At 46.9% G+C, this 21732-nt stretch overlaps 1 protein-coding gene across 10 annotated transcripts in view; it reads right to left on the bottom strand.

Annotated features, from left to right (window-relative positions):
* Positions 1-2880: 2880 nt before the first annotated feature.
* CHD2 (chromodomain helicase DNA binding protein 2) overlaps positions 2881-21732 on the bottom strand; it is a 91599-nt gene continuing 72747 nt past the window's right edge. For all 10 annotated transcript variants that reach the window (XM_049813400.1, XM_049813402.1, XM_049813401.1 and 7 more), the window contains 18 exons: positions 20998-21146; positions 20419-20515; positions 19576-19668; positions 18920-19093; positions 17813-17988; positions 16290-16331; positions 15107-15246; positions 14209-14347; positions 13920-14070; positions 12641-12763; positions 12190-12318; positions 11300-11440; positions 9980-10114; positions 8435-8613; positions 7932-8031; positions 7171-7387; positions 6551-6800; positions 2881-6436 (listed from right to left, as the gene is read on the bottom strand). In XM_049813400.1, the coding sequence (XP_049669357.1) occupies positions 6103-6436; positions 6551-6800; positions 7171-7387; positions 7932-8031; positions 8435-8613; positions 9980-10114; positions 11300-11440; positions 12190-12318; positions 12641-12763; positions 13920-14070; positions 14209-14347; positions 15107-15246; positions 16290-16331; positions 17813-17988; positions 18920-19093; positions 19576-19668; positions 20419-20515; positions 20998-21146 (2769 nt within the window). In that variant the 3' untranslated portion in view covers positions 2881-6102. The remainder of the gene's footprint in view (positions 6437-6550; positions 6801-7170; positions 7388-7931; positions 8032-8434; positions 8614-9979; positions 10115-11299; positions 11441-12189; positions 12319-12640; positions 12764-13919; positions 14071-14208; positions 14348-15106; positions 15247-16289; positions 16332-17812; positions 17989-18919; positions 19094-19575; positions 19669-20418; positions 20516-20997; positions 21147-21732) is intronic.

Raw genomic sequence — 21732 nt, 5'->3', positions numbered from 1 at the left:
CGCAAGTAAAGTTTGAGTTTTTTTGACAATAAATGAGTGGGTTCTCGTTTTGTTCCCGGTGTGTTGGATGGTGCTGACCGCCACGCAGGACACAAATGGAGCCCCATTTCTGCATTCACTCAAAAGCAGCTTTCTTCTACCTGTAACCCAAGGACCCTTTGAGAGCTCATTTCTGTCCTAAATTCTCCTGAGAATTTCACTCTGGTGTTTTTATTTATCTACAGCCAAATGAAAAAAAAATAAAAAGGGGTGGGGGGAGAAAATACAGATGATAAACTATTGGAGCCTCGCCTCGCTGGGAAAGGAGACGTGCAGCAACGGAGTCCAAGCGGATACCATCGCCCTTCTTCTGCTCACCCCAGCAGCTGGGATGTGCACCTCGATAATTTCCCCTTTTGATGATCTCGCCTTTCTTGGGCATTGCTCTCGGCCCCATTTGGGTCTGTTACTGCCCTCTAACGAGGGAAACTAAAACTGCAACTTCTTTTTCTTAATTTTCCTTTCTTGGAAAGCTGACGAGCTCCTTGCCCCAGCAGTTGGGGCCAGGGAGATTCTGAGGCCGGGTAGGACACCAGCACCAAATGAAAACATACATTATTTGGGCAAATCCATGCAAAGACAGCCAGCACCAGAGATGCGAGACCCAACCTCCCCCTCCTTCAGAGCCCTGAAGAAGGGGCGGCTTTCAGAAAGAGCCAAACCCACTCCTCCTGCCGCCACTTGCAGCAGCTCATAAGAGCTCGGCTTTAGCTGAATCTGCAAAGTCATATAAGAACTGGACGAGGGTCTCCCTCGCTCACTGCCCTGCCAGGGGGTCACCAGCCGTCCCCTGCTCCTCAGCCTTGGGCAGCGAGCGGGCAGCAGGAGCACACCTGCATCTCCTGGTGGGGCAAAGCGCTGATGGAAGGGCACGGTGACCCCTGAGCGACCAGGGTACCCCGTCCTCGTTAATGGCGCGTGGCACTCGAGCTTCCCTGGAGGGGCGTGGGGAAGGCACAGGCCATGCAGGGACGCCAGGGCACGGGGGCAACGATGGCAGCGGTGACCCCGCGGCACCTCCGAGAGAGGTTCAAATTGCTCTCGGGATCACGCTCCACGGGCGGTGAGGGTGCAGCCCCAGCCCCTGTGGGCAGCCCCGGGCGGGGGTCCAAGGTCCGGTCCCATCCCGCCCCTCTGTCTGAAGCACATCATCCCGTGGTGGATGGCTGCTCCGGGGCCACAGGCTGGTGTCTCAGGCAGGGTTTCAAGGCCCGTTCCCCGGCCTCGGGCCACAGCCTCGGCTGCTCTGAGCTTTGCCTCCGAGCGCTGGGGGTGAGCGGGGACGCCGCACACCCGGCTCTCCGGGAACAACCACGGCTGCAGAACGCCGTTCACCAAAAAACCCCACAAAAACCCCCAACCAAAAAAACGGGTTTTTGCTGGGAAGCGGCTGCCCTCTAGAGGGTTCGCTCAGGCACGGCACAAAGCAAAAAGCGGGGGCTTCTCGGCCTCCCCGTCCCCTCAGCGGGGCGGGTGTGAGGCGGGGCCGGGGGTCCTGCTCCCTGCGGCTGCACAGCGGCTTTGCCGACCACCTTGGGCAGTGGGTCCCCTCGCCGAGATGAGCCCGCGCCCCCCGCCCTGCCCAGCACCCCGGGGTGGCCCATCTGCACGGACCACCACCTTACGGAGGAGGTGCTCCCGCGGGAGCAGGGGGGGCAGGAGGAGGTTGCCTCACGCCAGGGGGTCGTCTCCCCATAGGCTTTGACAAGGCCTCGGGGTTTCCCTTTGCAGCGTGGGGCTGCCCATGGGGGTTGGCAGGGGGGTGCCGGGCTGAGCTGTGCCGGGGAGCCGATGCCTATGTCCCCCTGGCATCGGGGTGCCACTATCCCGACCTGTCCTGCTGCTCCAGTTCCTCAGGCCGCCGCGTCTCCAGCTTTCCTGTGGGTACCCCTGGATGAAAGATGAGTCAACGCTGAATCAAAAAGATCACCTGCCTCGGGTAGATTCACAGCCCCACGCTCCAAGCAGGGACGCTTGGACCAGCTCCTCATAGTCCCTGTGCCTCCCTCTAGCCGAGCCCCCTCTCCCTGCCGCAGACACGCGGCTAACACCCAGTCACTCTTTCCATTAGGAAATTCATTTTTCAGGGGCATATAACTCAGCTGTGAAATTTCACTCTTGGCTGAAACTTGGCTCAGCAGCAGAGAGGCTGGGAATGGCTGGACCCAGTGGCTGCAGGTGTGAAAAGCCCTTTTCACAATGAGCTCTTGTAACTTGGGAGAAACAGCTTCAAATCCCTGCACCGCATCTTGCCGTGTGGGCCTAAGTATGAATAGGTGGAGGGTAAAGACCAAACCAAAGCAGCCTCCAGGATGCCATCTCATCCCACCCAGAGAAAGGCATGTCCTGCCCAGAGGGGCCTGGGGACAGAGTGGAGAACCCCACCAATGCAGCGGGAGCAGCATTTCTCCTAGAAAAAGGGGAATTCTCCCCAGAAAGGGTCAAAAAGAAGTTTCCGCACTCCCAGAGACCCAGAAAAGACAGAGGTCGGATAAACTCATAAACATTGGTACCATCCCAGTGAAATCCTGCTGGAAATGGGTGAGGAAACGCACGGCTTCTCCTGATCGGGTGGAAATTCCCATCCAAAGGGGTTTCCAAGTCGCTATCACCACTGACTGCGAAACTATGTAAAACAGCCGTGAAGAACATGCTTAATCCTGCACAGTGAAAATACCCATCACGGCATGCCCGTGGCTGGCAGGAAAGGGCGCTGTGATCCCATAACAGCCCCCATTTTAGGTGCTCATCCTGTGCTTCCACCAAACCTGCCATCATACCGAGGGGCTACAGAACCTCCCCAGACACACCACACACTGGCGCATTTCTGAAAATCTCAGTAACACTTTTTAATATACAAGAATCAAAAGTACAGCAGTTTTACAATGTAGGAAAATTTAATACATACTATATAAACAACATATTTACATCAGAAATCACTAGGACAGTGGCATTTTTTCACAAATATAAATTAATATTAATTACTGGTTTTAGTCAACAGGTTTAAAAGTCCACATTTTTACAGTAAGAGACCTTCTCTCCCCAGAGGGAAGGAGGAGGTCGGGAGGAAACGGCTGAAAGCAGAATAGTATTTCTGCGTGGATCACTTAAACTGTTCACGTAAGGACTTCAGAGCACTGTTAAGCATCCATTTTGGTTGGGCACCACATCGCCTGTCCCTGCAGCGTGTTTCAGTCTGCAGGACTTCCATCATGTGAATTCACAAGTTTACACCATTTCCAAAAAGGTCAGGCTGAAAAACAATTTTTTTAAAAATAAAAACCCAGCAAGTTGCTACTTTTTCCTGCAAAGAGGCTAGAGGGAATCCCGCAGCTGGTCTGGAAGGAAGAGCTGTACCAGATGTTGTCACAAACACCGCAGTGAGGTTTATGGCTGTGGACCTGTCCCCTCCGATCCCGTTCACATCCAAGTGACTGTGTCTGGTTATGGTCCCTAAGTTGAGAGGACATAAAACGCATGCCTGTGTGTGTGCACTCAGGGAGGACTTTCTCCCGAATCTAGTTCTCCAGCTTCATTAAAGCCAAACCCAGTTAAGTCCCACCCACCATGAGTGAACAAAAACTATGTGACTTCAGTCTCAGGCTAACATGACAGCAGGGACAGCTCTTCGGTGGATATGGGTAAAGCTTTTGCTGTTGCACAAGAAGGAAACCACAACCAACTTCATACCTGGAACCCAGGATGAGCAGAAACCCCCATGTCTATACACAGAAAATGCCTCTTGCTGGGGTTCAAAGTTTTCCTGCACCAACCATAACACTGGTCTGGCCAGTATTGCATTTCGCTACAAGTGTATGGCACGAACTTTCTATCATGATAGCACCACTTGGTGAACAAAAAGAGCAACTCTCTTTGCACCTCCGAGGTTTCTTCCATTTTCACATTAAAAGCTAATACCTCTGAAAAGAAAGGACCTCTCTGCGGAATATCACAACAAAGCGTGCCTGCAATCACAGCTTAGTGAGAAACGCCGCGGAAACATGCTATCTCAACACCTCTCATCAACCCAGCAGCTCCAAAGGGGACTGTGGAAGACTTGCCTTCACCTCCTCCTGCACAAGTAAACACAAGCGTAACACTTTCTTGGGGCAGCACAGTGCCCCTAAGGAAGCAAAACTGCCCTGCTTTTGGTAGAAATCTTGCAAAATAAAAACAAAAGGGGAGGAAAACACTTCCTGTGTGTCCCGTTAAAGCAGTGGGCTCAGAAAGGAGTGACTGACAGCCACAGATTTCAAGGGATGCACTGCATGGAGGGGCAACATGAGGGTATTAGTGTCGGTTTGTGTGTGCCTTCCAAGGCACTGGCTGGAGTCAGGAAGCCAGCCCTGAACACCCATCTCCCCTCAAGTCTTTCGGGGAAAGGACACGACAGCTTATTAGGGTCAGATACTGGCATCTCAATAGGGGGCCCAGCTTCATTCCCCCACCAAAAAGGAGTCTGGAACAGCCTGGTCTTTAAAACTGAGCTCCGGGAGATGTCACATCCACAGACACCACACTCTGGGCAGCCGAGCTGTTGGGAGAGCTTTGTGGTCTCCAGGGATGTGACTCTACAAAGACCTAGGACCTGAAAAATAATCACCCAAGCTACTTCTGGCCAGCAATCTGTGCACAACCCCTCTCACCACACCTGTCTCCAGGCTGGATACTGTTCTGCATCATACGCTGTGGCTCAAATACTTGGAGGAGTGTTTGCTCTGAAGTCCACCGAGCTGGGCTGCAGACTCCTCTTTTCCCTCTGCCATGCTGGGCTCCTAAGACATTTGCTCCAAGGATTTTTAAGGACTCAGTCCTGAATTCCTTATTGTCTCCCTGCTCACTTAGGTGCTAAGCCCCCAGGCACATTTCCAATTTAGACAGACAGAAGGTCTTTCAGTGCAGGTACTCTTAGCAATTCAGAGTTACTGCTGACTGCTGGAACAGTGGCAGGAAGGTGACAGTTCGCTGAACAGTGATCAGTCCATTGGATTCCTATTTAACTCTGCTCTACCATCCTTATCCTTTGGTTGCAGTAAGGGTTTGTGATCACTGTTTCGCGAATCGCAGAGAGAAATGATGCCCAAAGACCAGACTTTAGTGGCAGGGAGATTAGGTGCTTCAGGATCCCCAGATGCCTAGAGCCATTTTTTGACCTTGCAGCTCCCAACCAGCATCTGTTAGCTCCTGGATCATCCAAGCTGCCCACGTCAGAAGAGAAGAGGCGTTCTGTAATGAATTCCTGAGCCCTGTCCACTGGGAAATACTGTTGTCAACCCAATTTCTTTCCTACTGGTGGGAAGTGAACTAAGACTTTATTAAGGAAGTCTGTCTTTTTCACATATCCCAAAGCCCCCCAAAGTCAAGATTTGCCAGTTCCAGCTCTGGAGATAGGAGGAAGCTCCCCCATACCTCTTCTGTTGCAGGGGACACAATCAAAGCAGAGCCAGTTTCTTGAAATGGATAAAGACATGGAAATGATAATGTGGCCAGGGAAAGCAATGGATTGTCACCAGCATGGCTCCAACTCCTTTGGAGTCACTCTGCAGGGACATCGAGTCCCTCTTTCAACCAAGCTTGTCTGCTGAGGGACTCTCCTGTCCCTCCTTGAATATATCCTCCCATTGCCCTGTGCTGGTTAAACAGCCCAACCAGTTTATCCCCAATCCTAAAGCAGCATCTGTCATGTAACATCAAGTCAGAAGGGGCACACGGCCTTCTGCACAATCCTAAGCAGCATCGATCCGCCTTCTTGGTTTGGGGAAACGCTGGCTAGGGAATATTCCCTTGCGTCCACTGGATTGGGGAAAACAAAAACAAAACAAAGAATGAGGCAGCAAGGCTGGTTCCAGCATTCAATGGTAGAAGAGGGGAAAGGAAACGGGAATCCAAACCAGAACCAAGAGCTAGGGAAAAATCTTCCTTCACCTACTCCCCCAAAATCCTCCTTGACCCAGCAAGATGATAGCAGCATGTTCAGAGTTCCGGGTTGCTGGCTTGGAGAAACCAGCCACTGTTGCATCAAACCAAGTATTTCAGACGTGCGCTTTCCCCCTCTCAGTCGCTTTATGTTTTCCGAATGTTCCAGTTATAATCTGGATTGTTTTTCTGTTCTAAGGACCTATCCAGAGGTGACCTGTGATCAAGAGGTGACTTGGAATCGTGGGGAGATTTCTGAGAGGGGGGTGAGCGAGGGTCCGACACTGCAGGGTGAGGTGGAGGGAGAGGCTGTTTGTAATCTACCGATTTGTCTGTGTGAAAAGACCGGTAGTGGTCCGAAGGTCCTTGGCCATGGTATCCCATGGGTGGCCTGTGATCAGACATCCGTCGGAAATCCTGCTGGTGGTAGTTCTGAGGCCTGAACTCATCAGATCTTCGACGCTTGGAATCGTGGTGGTGCCTGCAGAGAGAAAACGAATGGATGGAGATCAGTTCCCCAAGGAAAGCCCGGCCACCGCAGCCGGATGCATTGTTGCAAACTCCTCCCAGCCTTTCTGAGATGAAAGGGAATTACCTGTCGTAATAATCTCGGTGGCCTCTGTGGTCTCGGTCACTGTTGTACTGTTCGTATGGCCTCTTGCGGGAGAGGTTATTTGGTCTGTAGTTCCCAGAGCTCCGGTGGGGCTCTCCACGAGATCGCCGATCCCCGTAGTGGTGGTCCTTGTACCAGTGCTGCTCATACTGGTGATGCCGCTCTCCACCCCACATCTGGTTGCTGTTGCCACCGTAGTTGAACTTTCGATCCCTCTGCCATTCTCCTCGGTCTGCAATGAGGAAAGCACCACTAAGTGTCTTTCATACTTTAGTTTAAGCCCATCACTTTGCTGAATTCTCAAAGAAATGATAACTATTGCTGTGCCCCTTTAACTTTCTCCCCCCTAAACTATGTGGGCCCAATTTTATTCTTTGAATTTCTTTATTATTATTCTAGCAAATCTTATTCTGTCCTGTTCTTATACTCTTTTCATCACTATATCATTATGTTTTCCAGTCCAGCAATAAGTACAGTGGTAACATATGTTCCATCCCATCACCTTTCATCTGATCAGCCACAAGTCCCACAATGATTTGTGTCCAAGGGCAAACAGCCATTAGGTTAGAAGGGATGGTTTCTCCTGGCTTGCAAGTGCTCACCTGTGTTGCTGAAATGTCTCTTGTTTGGATGGCCATAGTTGTCACGCGGGTGCCCGTGCATCTGTTGCTGGGCATGGGAAGGGGGCAGGTGGATCTTCTGGGAATGAGGATTGTGAGGCACGTGAGACTGGGACATCACAGAGTCGCGGCTGGAGCCTGAAGGCTCCGGGCGGAACGGCTTCTTCATGCTGGACATGTCCTCCTTCTTCTTCTGCTCCTGCAAGGTGGAAGAGATGGTTACAGCTCAACTGCTCTTCCACCAAAAGATTCAGACTATGGGAGCAACGGTCTCGTCTGTCAGGCTCTAGATTTTTCTGCAGACTCCCCATGCTGTGGGCCACCCACCTCTTTGAGACTTGGTGAACCAACTGTGCCTGAGCATGGTATGAATGGCAATGGTACAAAAGTGGTGAAGGACAGGCACAGTTTTGCCCCGCATGGCTCTGCTTCGACATCCTATCTCTACAGGGCAGCTCTCCCAGGCTTTTCACTCTAAAGGTCAATTCAACACAACATGCCACACCAAGCAATGCTTTTTCTTGGTCAGAACAGCCAGGACGAAGTGACCAGTGTTGTTAGATGAAAGGAGAAATGCCACATGAAAGAGGAGGCAAATGCAACCAGACTGTTTAGATGTTAAGAAAATCACAGACTGCCACCAACAATAAAGAAAGCCCATGACAAGAGGCAGAAAGCATTGACACTTCAAGTGTGACAACTTTTAAAGAGAGCAACTGGAGGGAAGGCACTTCAGATCTCACCTCCTCTTCCTGCGATCTTTTCTTATGAGCCATCTTGTAGAGTTTGTGCAGTTTTCTGGCATCAAATTCTGTGAATTTTGACACAAATATCCATAGATTCCTAGAATGACATGAACATTTTCTGTTAATTGCTACATCAGCAGTTTAACTGCCAACTGCTTTCAAACCAACATCATATCAGTTCTACACTCTCTGGAAAACAGTCTCAACCCAGCTCAGGACAGGATGATCAGGAGAGCTGGAACCAAGTTCTTCAAAGTAAAATAAAGAGGTTTGCACTGGTTTAGATAAACTAGTTCTGAAATTAATTTAAATGAAACCAGCACAACTTGCAGACAAAACCCTCATCTGACACTGGTATGGACTGAGTGGGCTAGAGAACACAAGATTGTACAGGTTAAATAGGAGCCAAATGGCACACTCAACCACACAAAACCCAGCAGCCTCTGACTACCATTTTTAAATATGACAGACCAGCCAAAGAAAACACAATGATCCCTCACCTCCTCCATAGCTTGATATGATCCTGGTCAGTGTAGGCTTTAAGGCACTCAGAGATGCGGTCCCCAATTTTTAGGAGACAGTTGCGTGTGTGCTCCAGCTGTTCTTGAACCGTCAGTCCCTTATCAGGCTTATCGAGTTGCTTCAGTGCTTTTTTGACTGGTCTCATCCTTTCCTTGCACTTGAAAAAGCAACAGAGAGCAGAAAGTGATTTGGCACAGGGCTCTACTTTGTTCCCTTGTTAATCAGACAGAGCTGGAAGAAGTTCATTAGCACAAGATATTAGCTTTATTTGACCATTAGGCAAGGAGAAATCAGCTATGAAAATAGCAATTTGTTAGACATGCTGCAGAAAATAATCAGGAAAAGACAAGTGTCTCCCCACCTCCGCTGCCCCCCTCTTATTAGAGGGGAACAATTTGCTTTGCAAACTGTAAGTGTTCAAACATGGTCTGCTCTTGCACTGATCCCACGGCAGGCAAGGAAGCGTAACTGAGCATCAACATGCTGAACCAACAGCCCCAGCTGAATGAGTGTCCACTCAATACCCTCCCTGTCCATCCCCATCTGTGGTCGCTTTATCGCTTTTACCAAAACTGGAAGACACGAGATGAAAGCACCCTCTTTTTCAGCTGTGCGCATCAACACTGCGCAAAGACAGTAAATCAGACAGGTTTCTACTGCCTGACTGGACCTTTAATGCATCACAGAAGGAAAGTTAAAGAAAAAAAAACAGACAAAAATAACACAGACCTGCAGCGAATACACAGATTTGCATTTAGAGAACTGTTTTTAAACAGTGATATTTCAGCATTTCCCTGTGCAAGTCAAGCCAAGGAGAGTCTGCCATGACAACATTTACTAAAAGGCTATTTTTACAATAAGCCTTGCAGGCATGTTTGCTGCAAGAGCATATACACAACTAGGGACGTGCTTACAGCTCAGACAACTCTGTACCTCCCACAGCCATACAAGGCCACCCTCAAAACTCTCCTGTATTTCCACACCTGGGAGAGCGCCAATGGCTCCTTGGCTTCTACAGGAGAGACTACCACATAAGGCTGCAGGGTCTTCTGTAACCCAGGCCTGTCAAATGAGCAGTGGGAACTTATCAGCTGAAGAAGAGAGCCCTTCTGTATGCTCTGTTGACATCCTGCCCTCTCCTGCCCTGGCTGGTATCCCTGGCAGAAGGAGGGGATGAACATGTGCACTCATGCAAAGCTGAATTTTTAAGGGAGTTATCTGAACCCTTTAACAGTGCGATTGCTTGGTGAGAATCAGGAGCTGAAAGAGCTTTTAAGTTTCTTCCAGTTGAAGTGCCATTTACAGCAGCCAGCTAGTAGGCACAGAGGGGGCTGGTAGACAACTCTCATCCAGGGTTGCTCTGCCGTGCTCTGAGATCAGCCAGAGGAAATCACTGTGAGGCACTAGGAGGGGGCTCACACCCTAACACCTAAACCACATCCTTGGATAACGTGCAAGCAAACCCTGGCTGCCTCGCTGGGCTCTCTGCCAGCACCCTCCCATCTCTTGAGGAAAATACTCACTATGCTGAATGTTTCTTGGTCCAGATCATCATCCTCGTCTTCTCCAATGGGGATTGGTTCACTCCCTGCGGTAATGTGGACAGGACCTTGTGATCTCTTCCCTTTACTTCCAGATTTGGCTTCACCACCTTTAGACTTTACAAGGACAAATTACACACATCACATGATGAGCCAGACTGCAGGATCTCAAGTGATCCAACTAACAACCTCCACACTGTTGTTACTGGCAGTTGTTAAACACCAGGCATCGCTCCTACAACTTTCCTCCCAAGATCTCAAACTGTTTAGCTGCAATGTCTCTATTTAGCTTTATGTCATCCTTGAGGGAGTAGAGAGAAGTCAGAGCCAACATTTTGGACATGAATACGATATTCATACTCATGGAGAGAAAAACAATGTTGAAGACTTGTAAGAGACGTTAAGCTAAAGAATATATATCCCTTGCAAAGGACAGAGCTCAGAGTAGTCTCATGTCTACGAGGATCTGCAATTTCATGCCATGTCACTAGTCCTCAGACCCCCTGGAAAGCAACCTCAAATCAGCCTGCTGGTGTAAATTTTGACACATGGCTTACCTGCAGTCAAAGCCATACCAAAAATCACTGGAAAGCAAACTTTCCCCTACATATGCAACAAAACTTGATTTGCACTTATGACCTCAGTGTCAAAACACACTGGGCATGCAGTACATACCTGTTCCTTGGACAGGTACTTCAGGTCATTATTATAGAAGCTTTTACCCCCCCTTCCAGTTTGAACCCAGCCTCAGGGCAGTTGTACCCAAAATTCAAGGGACATTTTAGTCCACAACATACCATTGATGTTGAAACACTCATTCTGGTGAGTCCTGAACAGCAACAAGGACAACTTACAGTTTTGATGGTGTGGACAGTTGGGTTATTTGGGTTGAGTTTAAATTAAAGGGGAACACAGACAAGGAGTTGCCAACCCTGTGATAAATCACTGCTGAACAGAACTTTGATCTGAGTGCTCCAGGCTCTTCCCTCTTTCTTCCTTAACATCAGCTATTTGGCCATATCACTGTCACAGGGACCACTGTACTTTAAAGGCAGTCTGACAAAATCTCTTCCTTTTTGCTCACATTCCCCCAAGCTTTAGGATATATTGCCTTTTCCACTTTTTATTGCAATTCTTCACAATAAGAATTCAGGAGGGCTGAAAAAGGAATAATACCTCACCCCACAGTACCTCATTCATGTCTTTTCACACAGGGCCTTTAATGAATCATAAGTCTCATAGCTTGCCCTTCTGCTCAGAGACTTTCCTATCTCTTAAAATTTTCCTGAGAGTACCACATACCTTCTCCTTCTTGTCTTTTGTCTTTTTTTTCTCTTTATCGCTTTCCTTTTCTTTCTTAGTGGTTGTCTGTTTTTCCTTGTTCTCTTTGTTCTCTTTCTTCTTCTGTTTCTTTTTCACTGGACTCTTTTCCAAGCCATCCTCCTAGAAAATCAGTCACAGCACAAAGTTGGAATCCCTCACCTCACGTACACTTTCTTCCATAAAACTTACATCCTTGAAATGCAGGCAATTTTTGAGGTCCATCCAAATTTGCCCTCACACCTCTTTAACCAGACAGCAAGCCCTGCTTAACCAGCTGCAATCCACCCAGCCCTTGACAAAAGGGTATAAAAAATAGATGAGCCCCAATCTAGCTGGCAAACTGTAGATAAGCACTGCTTTCCTATGCCAGCTGTGCTCGAGAACGCTCAGCCCCCAAGGTAGATACTGATCAGCACACGAACAAAAAGCCTTAGACTACAAGCCAAACCACTCAAAGACAGAAAGTTTTCTAAGCAACAGCATGACCTTGGTAAACTCCAGCTTTACCACTGGCTGACGTACTGAAAAGGAGAGGGAGACAATTCTTCTTTCTCTGCTTTATAAGGGCAACAAACTTTGTCCTGAGACAATCTTTCCTCCAAGTCAGTATGTGGATGTGTATGGCCATTCTAGGATCCCCCCAAACACTTAAAGCACTAACCTAAAAGAGTGGGTGGGAAAGGTCCTTCTTTCACCCCAACAGCTGTATATATGTTTTAGTACATTTGCCAGTCTCTTGTGGGAATGTGGTCTGTAGTGCCCCTGACTCCACAGGCCATTTGCTAAGGGTGCGTCTCAAGGTGAGTTTCTGCAGTAACCACATAGCTCAAGGAAACCTGGAAAAGCCACTATCCACCAAGTTGACTCACCTTGACTTCACCTTCTTCTGACTGGTTGTCTGAGTGCCGAGGAGAAGAGAGTTCATTCCCATGCTCATCTTTGACTTTGGGAGCCTTGTTCTCTTTTTTCACTCGTGGTTTCCTCTTCTTTAGCTTGCCCTGGTGAAAACACAGAACAAGTCAGGACAAGCAAAGAGCTACAGCTACTTCCTGGGGACATACCCCATTTCCTGAACATCTTGCAAACAGCTGCAGGCCCTGCAGGATGGCAGGAAGCCTGATGAGCCTCAGTCCTTCAGTAAGTGTAATGATTACCTGCCCCTTACTAATTATCCTTTCAGTATCACAATGCAATCAGACAACAGACAAGTCCATATGCTTTCACGTAGATGTTGTTCAGCAACCTGGGAACACAGACTGTCTCCTGCCATCAGCCAGCCACTTATCCTGAAACCCCCAGAATCAAGCAGCCACATCTCACCTCTTCCCCATCTTTCATGTTTTCTTTTTTGTCCAGATCTTTCTTCAGCAGTTTCAGCAGATAATCAACACGGGTCTGGAGCTGTTTTCCCTGAGGTTTCTTATCTGTCTCAACAGGTAGGATCTTTGATAAAGAAGAAAAAAACCTTGACAAAAGAGATACACACTAGCAGCAGTCCCTTCCAGGCCCAGCAAAGGGTTGGAGATACTGCACTTTATGAGTGAACAAGAAGGTTCAAGCATTTCTTCCAGCTCCCACACAGACTCTCCCTGTCTAGCCAAAAGCAAAGGTCCTAGCAAGCATCTGTCCCCTTAGCCTTTTGCAGAAGTGAAAAGACCCTGAGGCAGCTCTCTAGATTCTCTATGATCTTTCTTGTAAGTGTGCAAAAAGAAAAAAAAACTTTGCAAACCGTCTTTGGGACCTTGAGTTGCAAATCTGAGTCCACTCTCCTTGACACATCAGATTTGTTTGTGACAGCCTTGTCACAAAGACTGGTCCCCTCTAGTAACCTGAGACATTGCTACAGCAATGACACAGATGCAGAATTTTTAGTGAACAACAAGGCTGCAGCCACAGTCTGATCTCTTTGCTAAAAGCACTAGCGGGGATGTCACGGGAATGTCGCATATTAGCAACAAAGCTGGTGTAGATATTCTCAACATTCCTCAGCCCTGTGTTGCAGTTCACTCTCCTTCCATTGTGCTGACACAACCGATGGCGGCTTATTTTTAACCTGGATCATTTCAACATGGCCCCCATAAACAGTTCTTATGGGAATGACTGAGGAACAGAGGAACTAGATGGAGGCTTTCCAGCTTGCTTTGCTGCCATAGCCAGTCATGTAACTATACCCTCAAAGCTAACACAGACCAGTCTTGACATAAGCAGTGTCAAATCTGCGAAAAATTATTTCCACACAGAAATTCAGACTCAGCTTCTTGTGAGATGCTCAAGGAAATATCAAGTCACAATTATGCAATGCACCCTCTATACTGTGCATGTAACCACACATGTCAGCATTACCATTTTATTCCTGCATCATTTCGGTGTGGTTCATATGGTACTGTTCAGAGAAAATTTACTGCCAATCAAATAACACAACTCTGCTTTCCATCAAGCATGCAACATTCCATGGAGGTCACTGTTTTCCTCGTTATTATTTATTATTATTATTTTTGGAGTTGTTACAACCATAAACATCTGTTTCTGGAGTAAATCAAACACGTTCTCTATGAACACTGCAATGGACCCAATGCAAGCAACAAGCAAGGCGACCTACCTTATCAGATAACTTCAATTCTGGATCTGTTTTAATTAGCTCCCAGTTTCCATAACCATGCTCGTAAATTCCCACTAACAAGCGAGAATCCTCCTCCACTCCCCAGTCTACATCAAAATGGGCAGCTTTGACACGGCATGTCAGGCGGTACCTAAAGGCATTTCAAACATGAGCTACTTTTAATGCTGCTGGAGGTAAAGCAAATCCACATATCTAAGCTATTCTCTTTCCACTACAAAATCCAAATTCCCTGAGCTTCTTTCTGCATTGCCTACTTAGCCAAACTCACTTCTTCCTTTCCTCTGGGTCCGTGGGAATGGATTTATGCAGCATTTCAAACTCCTCTTCATGCTGGATGATAGATTTCACGTTGACTTGGACACCAGAAATCTTGATAGTAGGACCTCTTCTTTTTCCAGGTCCTTTCCCTGCTCAACAATAAAATACAGCAACTAAGAGAACTCTTACAGAAAGAAGTGCCTCTGTAGGAACATCTAGACACAGATCAAGACCTTGCCCGTAACCTCTTATTTAAACATAAGGCTGTCTGCTAAGGCAGGCCCAAAATGTAAGTTTTCTTTCACTAACTCACTTAGATCTACAATCCAAACACCTCCCAGTATAATTTTCTTAAAAATACATCTAAGTATGCTGAAGCTGTTGCTTCAGTAGTTTTGTTCAGATGCAATAGGCAGAGACCCAGTGGCAAATCCAACCTAGACCCCTGTATCTCCAAACAAACATCACAGAACAGCCATACATGGAGCGGTTGAGGATGCCAGCTCCAGGAAGTGCTAATTGTGGATCCAGCTTTAGCACGGAGTACACACAGCACCAGTTTAATTCCCAATCCCAGGAACAGTTAAAATATGATCTGTTTTGCCTTGTGGCCCAGCATTAAATAAGCTGATTACTTCAGCCTCTCCCCACGAAAACTGATGTTCAGCAGAAGCCAACAGACCCAAATGGCACTTGCCAGTCTGAGCAGAAGACTCAGGGGTTTCTCTCCGTTGGCAAGAGCTGCCTGGCAGAGATGGGATGGTTTAAATGTGTGCTGCTTCTTTGCTTTTAAGTAGCAATGTGGTATGCCTCCCCGTCCAGGAAGGGAACGGTTTTCTCACCAGCTCCATGGAACACCCCCAACCCCCAAAAACGTCGTAACAGCAGCACACAATCCTCTTGCTTACCTTCACCTGGATTTTCTTTCAGCTGCTCCTCATATTCTTGCATTGCTGACACACAGCTATTGTGGATGAGTTCCCCTAACCGTTTTAGATCAGCCACAGACTTATCCACCAGCTCAGCATCCCGGGCAATACACTCCAGCCTGGCAAAGGGGAAAAAAGTTTTGTATTTGATACAGCATATCTCCTCCCAGTCACTTCCTGAGCAATTGTTCCATAGCTTTTAGTAGTCAATGCTGTATATGTATGAACGTATGAAACCTGCACAAGTCAAGTTCATGCAGGAAACAACACAGTTTTACTCTGCAGATGTGCAGATGTAGTATAACTGATTCAATCCTTTGGAGAATTTTTTAGTATTAAAGCAAAGGTGAGAACTGTCTATCCTGGGCACAACAGGCACCTTCTGTGACTGTTCAGTGTTCCTTTATGCTTTCCTGGTTCCATATTAACTCCATTTGATGGTCAAAGGTGCCACCTGCTATCCCTTTTGCCTGGCTGAAGTTAGTAACATCAAGGCCCACACACAAGCCTCATGTTTCACAAGAGAAGAGTATAACCAGCTGAAAAAACCACAGTAATTTCTCATACAATATATGCAAGGATCCCTGCCTCAGCTCTGAGACCTCAGCAAGGGCTACAGCTTTCCAGACCCAGCACATGTGCCCATCATCTCCCTTCCTCCCTTCACTTACACTGGGGCACAGCACTCATGCAGGGCTCTGCAGACCCTTTGTATGTGCCTTTCTCCGCTTCCCTTCAAGAGGGATATGGCAGTGAGGGAAAGATGCTCCAAATTCAGTCTTGAAACTAATATGCATATTGAAGCTTGGCAAGTGTTTTGGGTAGCAGTTGCTGTTCAGACAGCTGCTCCCTCTCCTTTCTAGGCAGAGTGGAAATGCCCCAAGGGCCAGACTCTGCCAGAAGGATGATGCTGTGTACTACTGCTCCACTGCTGGTGCCACTACTGCTTTAGCTGCTTTTCAGCCAGCATTCATCAGTGCCCATCAACTGAGACATGAGGCACTGTATGGCAGTGCTTGGGTTACTGATCACACAACAGTGAGGCTTTGTGCTATCTGTGGAAGTTGTATCACACACCCATAGCAATGTGTGTATGGCTGTTCTTAGAAACACAACATCCCCCCATGATAATGCTCTGGAGAAGGGCCAGGTTGCGACTTACCTTTCAAGGGGCAATCCAAACTTCTTGTAAGCCTTGATAAACCTAAGCCAAAAAAAACCAAAAAAAACCCAGAAACTAAACCAACTGCCATAAAAAGTGAGTCCAATATCACAAATACACTGGAATATATTAATTACACCCTGCCACATTATCAACCTTGCATTCCATGCTGATTAGCTAAGCATCACTCAGGACTGAGAAACCTAATCCATTAACCCCCACAAAGAGTTTTGTGACCTTGCCTGGAGAAGAACACAACATTATGAATGTTGGGTATTTGGCAGATGAGGAGAAAAAGAGGAGAGTCATAACTGTAGTATAAAAAACATTGAAAGCAAGCATGGCTCACACCATATTGGTAATGATTAACTTCATTTTTCCAAGGAGAAGAGAGGCATTAAATCAACGTCATTTAGCAATTTTAACGCTTAGGCTGTAAATGTAACAACCCATCACAGAAGAGCCAAATGTGGTGCAATCCATCTCAGAATTTTGCAGACAAGGATTGCTATTTATTTTTATGTCTTATTTTTATTGTGAAAATCACTGCCATGGCTAACACACAACTTTACGGCAAGAGTCAGACACCATTGCTGCAACTGGACAGTGCCTTGTGCTGGGAGTAGACCCAGTGGCTTCAACTACAGATTATTTTTAAAATGAGTTCATTTTTTTCTCTTCCTTTTTTCATTTTGTGCTCTTACACCCTCTTTCTGCTACATCACAATAACCTAAACGGCTGCTATAGTTCACATTGCAACACCTCCTTCCTTCTCTGTGTTTCAGTGCTGGGTATGGGGCAGCTACCACAATCCAAATAGTCTGATCATCTCCTGTTTAAAAATATATCAATTCAGAGATGGAAAGAGAGTCAAGGAAAACTCACAACCCTCTCTCTTCCATCTTTGGCTGAACATCTGGGCAGAGCCACAAGACAAAAATCTTTGGGAAAGGCTCAAGAGTTAGAAGACATGAGAAGAAAATAACGCTCTGGAATTCTTCCCCCAGATGACTTCAGGGACACAGTGCAGAAGAGGATATACAACCACCGGGATCAATGAGACCAATGCTTCTCATGGGGTTATTTTGTCAGAGTTTGCCTTTCACTTAAAGCTTAAATCAGCAGGACTACTGCCAGAAAAATGTCAGGAAGACCAGAGTCCTTGGCTTCTCCAGCTCTGTATCTCATGGTACTTAAGACCTCACGTGTAATAAGGAATTAGCTCAATCCACTTGGCCCAGAAAGGGCAGTTATAACAAGGATTAATTTTAGAAAGGTACCAGCTTCACTGCAGCCTGACTAAAGGCAATCCAGCCCATTTTGCACAGATCTGAATGTTATGTCATCAGCTGGGAGCAAACTGAATTACACAAAGGTGCAGAAGCTGGCCCAATGAACCATCTCCACCTAAACCACTGATGTGCTTACAGGGGAACACCTGCTGGATTAAACTGGGGTTTTCTCCACCTGCATGGGATTTTGGTATTTGTTTTCTGAACTGTCTCCTGTGCTCAGCACTGACCTCCTGATTTCAGCATCAGTAAATCCTTCCACAGTATCTTTTCTAACACTCCGAGGACGCCCCCTGCGCTTTGGTCTCTTCTCATCATCGGTATCATCAGTCTCGCTTTCTGATCCAGATGATCTCTGAAGCCTTCTCTTAGTTTCTGCATCTGATTCACTGTCATTTGTCTGAGCCTGTATGTACCAGAAAAACAGCAGTACAGTTAACAAACGCTAATCTGCCAACCTTTTCTGTCCCTCCCATGCAGTGGCACTATTTCATGTTCAAACTGTAAAACACCTTGGCATCTCTTCCTGAAGATGCAGAAGCCCATGTAATCAACCCAGAAAGACTGCACATCCTTGCAGCTTCCAGCTAACGAAGGCTCTGGTGGTCATCCTCCCTTTAGAGCCTTCTAGCCAGCAGTTTCACAATTGCATTTTGATTTACTACGGTATTAGATACATTAAAACACCTTGATTACTGTGGGTTTGTGCCACAGTCCCTTAGGCTGTTTTGAAAAGAGGATAACTCAGAAATGAATCTGGAATAATCTGATACGAATTATCCTTCTCTTTAGTTTTCACTTTAATGTTTTTCCCCAGCTCATCCCAGAGAACAGTTCATAACCCCTTAAAGTCCCATATTCAAAAAGAGCTTCCTTGCACAGTCTGGTTTCTGTTGGATTGGGGTAGATCCCATCACCTAAAAAAAGAACTTGGCAAGACACCATCTCTTTTGCCTGCAAAAGCCACATTTAGGCAAGAGCAGCCCAGGGAGCTAGAGAGCCCAAGGAGAAGAAACAGCCAGAAAATGGCATAAACTGCAGTAAATTCTGCATTTTACAGTTGGATATTTTGCCCTGTGCTCACTACAGGTTCTCTTTATTTTGTCTGTTAAGATAAGATGAGTTGTACCAAATCCAGAATGGGCCCTCACACTGCATTACAAACCATGGACCCAATGCATGATGCCAACAAGAGGTCAATGTGCCACCTCTGTGCTTTACTCCTAACCAGCTCTGGAGGAGGGAAAGAAGTACTCAGATGGCAAGAAGGCTTCTCTTGAGCATTGCCTTTGCCAGCTCTCGCCTCCTGCTTCTCAGCTCCTTGAGATGGGCCATACCTTTTTAGTTGAGCTCCGGATTCGAGGCAGCATGTAGATTTCCTCCAATTCTTTCTGCCTTTCTTCCTCCTCCACCTTTTTCCTCTGCTCCTCTGGAATGATATCATCCCAGTCCTTTTGGGACCGCTCGTCCAGCTCTGTCTCTTCCTCCTCCATGGTTGCAAAGTTGGCCACCTTTTATAAGCAAAGGAACACTTTTAGAAATTCCTTCCCCTGGCAAGAATACCCTAGAGCTGTCTGCTAAGCCTCATCTCCTTCCCCACGGGAATTTTGCCAACATTTCCATAACTACTTTATAACTGATCCCTATGTCACTGCATTCCTTGTTCCTTGCCATGTCTTTGGGCTAACAGCTTTTGAGGAAGTATGTGCAGTTTAAGAAGTACTGCAGAGCCTGTGTAAGTAACCGGTTTTGTTTCCAAATTTGGCAAATTCTGCATTTAATTGACAGCCTTCAAAATCACTTATTTGAAATTAAATTAATAGCTACGTATCTCCCCAGCTACCGAACCCAGACAACCCCTCAGCGAACTGCTTTGTACAGGAGTCACCTCTAACCAGGCCTGATTTGTCCTGTCTGTTACTGACCTTACCACCGTGGCAAGACATAAGGAGCCACATTCCTGCACCCCACTACAGAGCCTGGGGGTCCATACCTTAAACTGGGAGAGGAGCTCATCGGTGGCACTGGTGGACACTTCATTCTCTCGTGTTTCAGCCAGACGCAAAATCTCATCAATGTCCATCTCCTATCAGTCAGAAAGAAAGAGTGATCAAGCTGAGGGTGCCGAGCACAGTAGGAAATAAGAGGCTTTGAGAACAGACTCATGGGGTGCAACAGCTAAACACACACTGTGCTGATATGAGCTAAATAAAGTGCAAATATCTGCAGGGTGTCATCATCAAGGGCAGGGATGACCTATCTCAAGTGGTACAAAAGAGTATAAATAAGGATGATAGGACAGAAGAAAACGCTGTGCAGCAGGGAAAATTTCCAGACAGTGGTATGTGTTAACTGTGGACTGTTTCCCTTGGGGGAAGCTCTGCTACTCAGGCCATTAAGAGAACTAGTCAAAGCACTTAATACTAAACTGTCTAGCAACGCTGCACTGAGGCAGAAGAGAGCAACCTATTTGACTTTACTGTGCTGACTCCTGCCTTTCTATGAGAACAACCCAAAAAGGATGCTGAAGAAGTGCTCAGGAGGCAGGAAAAGGAGCTTTCAGCAGGCTGTGCTACAACTATATAATGAACCCTTGGGAGCCAAGGGACTCTCTTGGTGACCATTACTATTTAACCCCAAACAACAAGGCTTTCCTCAACCCCCTGATCCCCCAACCCCAGAGCTCTCTTTCTTCAGCTTCTCTGGACTCACACGTGCCCCCTATTGACTGACCTGCTCTCATGCATAGGGCAAGTACAAAGAAGGAGCACACACGATCCCCCATGCAGACCTGCAGAGGACTACAAACACCTACGTGATTTCAATTTCAAACTACCTGAGGCTCTGACTCTTCCCCTTCAAGCTCCTTGAAGAGATCTTCAGCTCCAAATTTCAGAATAGCTGTCAGCTCCTCTTTGTTGAATGGATTTGAGCTGCAAGAACAAATGAGAAGGAAAATGGTTTTTGGGCTGTTAAGTCAGCACTGCTACAGCACAAAACCATACCAAAGTTTTTCCTAATTAAAGCAAGAAGTAAGTTTTCTACCCAGCACTATAAAAAGCTTTTTTATTCATCTCTTTCCTGCTCTAGCACAGAGAGCCACTGTAAAGGGGACAACCTCTATCTATTGGGTGGAAATTGGGAGAGTCTGAGGTCACTGCCAAACTGCAGCTGTTCCACCACCACCACAGGAGGAGAAACAAGTAACATATTAAAACTAGTTTTTTATTTCTGATCATCTTTATCCTATGTGTCCAAATTAATGGTTGCATAAGCCAAATCAGTGGAAGCTGCCATCATTTATTAGCCTCCTGCCCTGTACCCGATCAAACAAATATTGTGAGATACCAGCAGATGAAGCTGGTTATACCACATGCTGTACCAGACATCTCTGCCTCCTGAAACCATCACTTACTTAGATCTCCCAGAGTTGTTGTCCAGAACGGTCCGGCCAGTGGTGTCCATACGCTGGATAACCAAATGATCCAGCACCATTTTCTTCTTGGCCCTCTCAATGATCTCCTCCTCTACTGTACCCTTTGTGACAAGGCGGTAAATATTCACCTGAAGGGCAAGAAAGGAACAGAGCTATTTCCTGGACCTGAACATGCTCTGCTGACACAGTGATGCATCCCTCAGTGGTTTCACAGACTAGTCTGCTGACATGGTTCCTTCATACACAGATGTGTCTTTTTAGAAAAACCTTCACATACTTTTTATATCTCAGGGGGATCAGCTAAAATCAGACTAACACAGATCCTGCAGTGTGACTAAGCACAGAGCAAAAATCTTCTGAAACAATCACTCTAAATCCAAACTAGCATCAGACTTTTCACATAACTAATAAAACCCTACTAAGGGTGGATATTCTACTCTCCAAGTTTTTCAGGGCAAGAAAGAACAGAGTCCACTAGGCTGAGAAGTGCAATGCCATGGGCTGGGTTCTTGGTTTTGAACCATGCCAGGACCCAAAGCCAACAGAAAAACCTGGCATCTGGCAAATTTAGGCTGACTTTTGTTTCCTGGCTTTTAAATGAGCTTCTCTTGAGTTGGCAGTACTCTCAGGACTCAGGACTGAGGGCAAAAAGACCATGTTTTCAGAAGCTCTGGTGAGGTGGGAGCCTGTTTAGATGCCCACACTGAAACCACA

The sequence above is a fragment of the Accipiter gentilis genome, chromosome 10 (assembly GCF_929443795.1).
Source record: "Accipiter gentilis chromosome 10, bAccGen1.1, whole genome shotgun sequence".
Classification (NCBI taxonomy): Eukaryota; Metazoa; Chordata; class Aves; order Accipitriformes; family Accipitridae; genus Astur; species Astur gentilis.
This window is presented reverse-complemented; position numbering and strand designations above follow the sequence as displayed.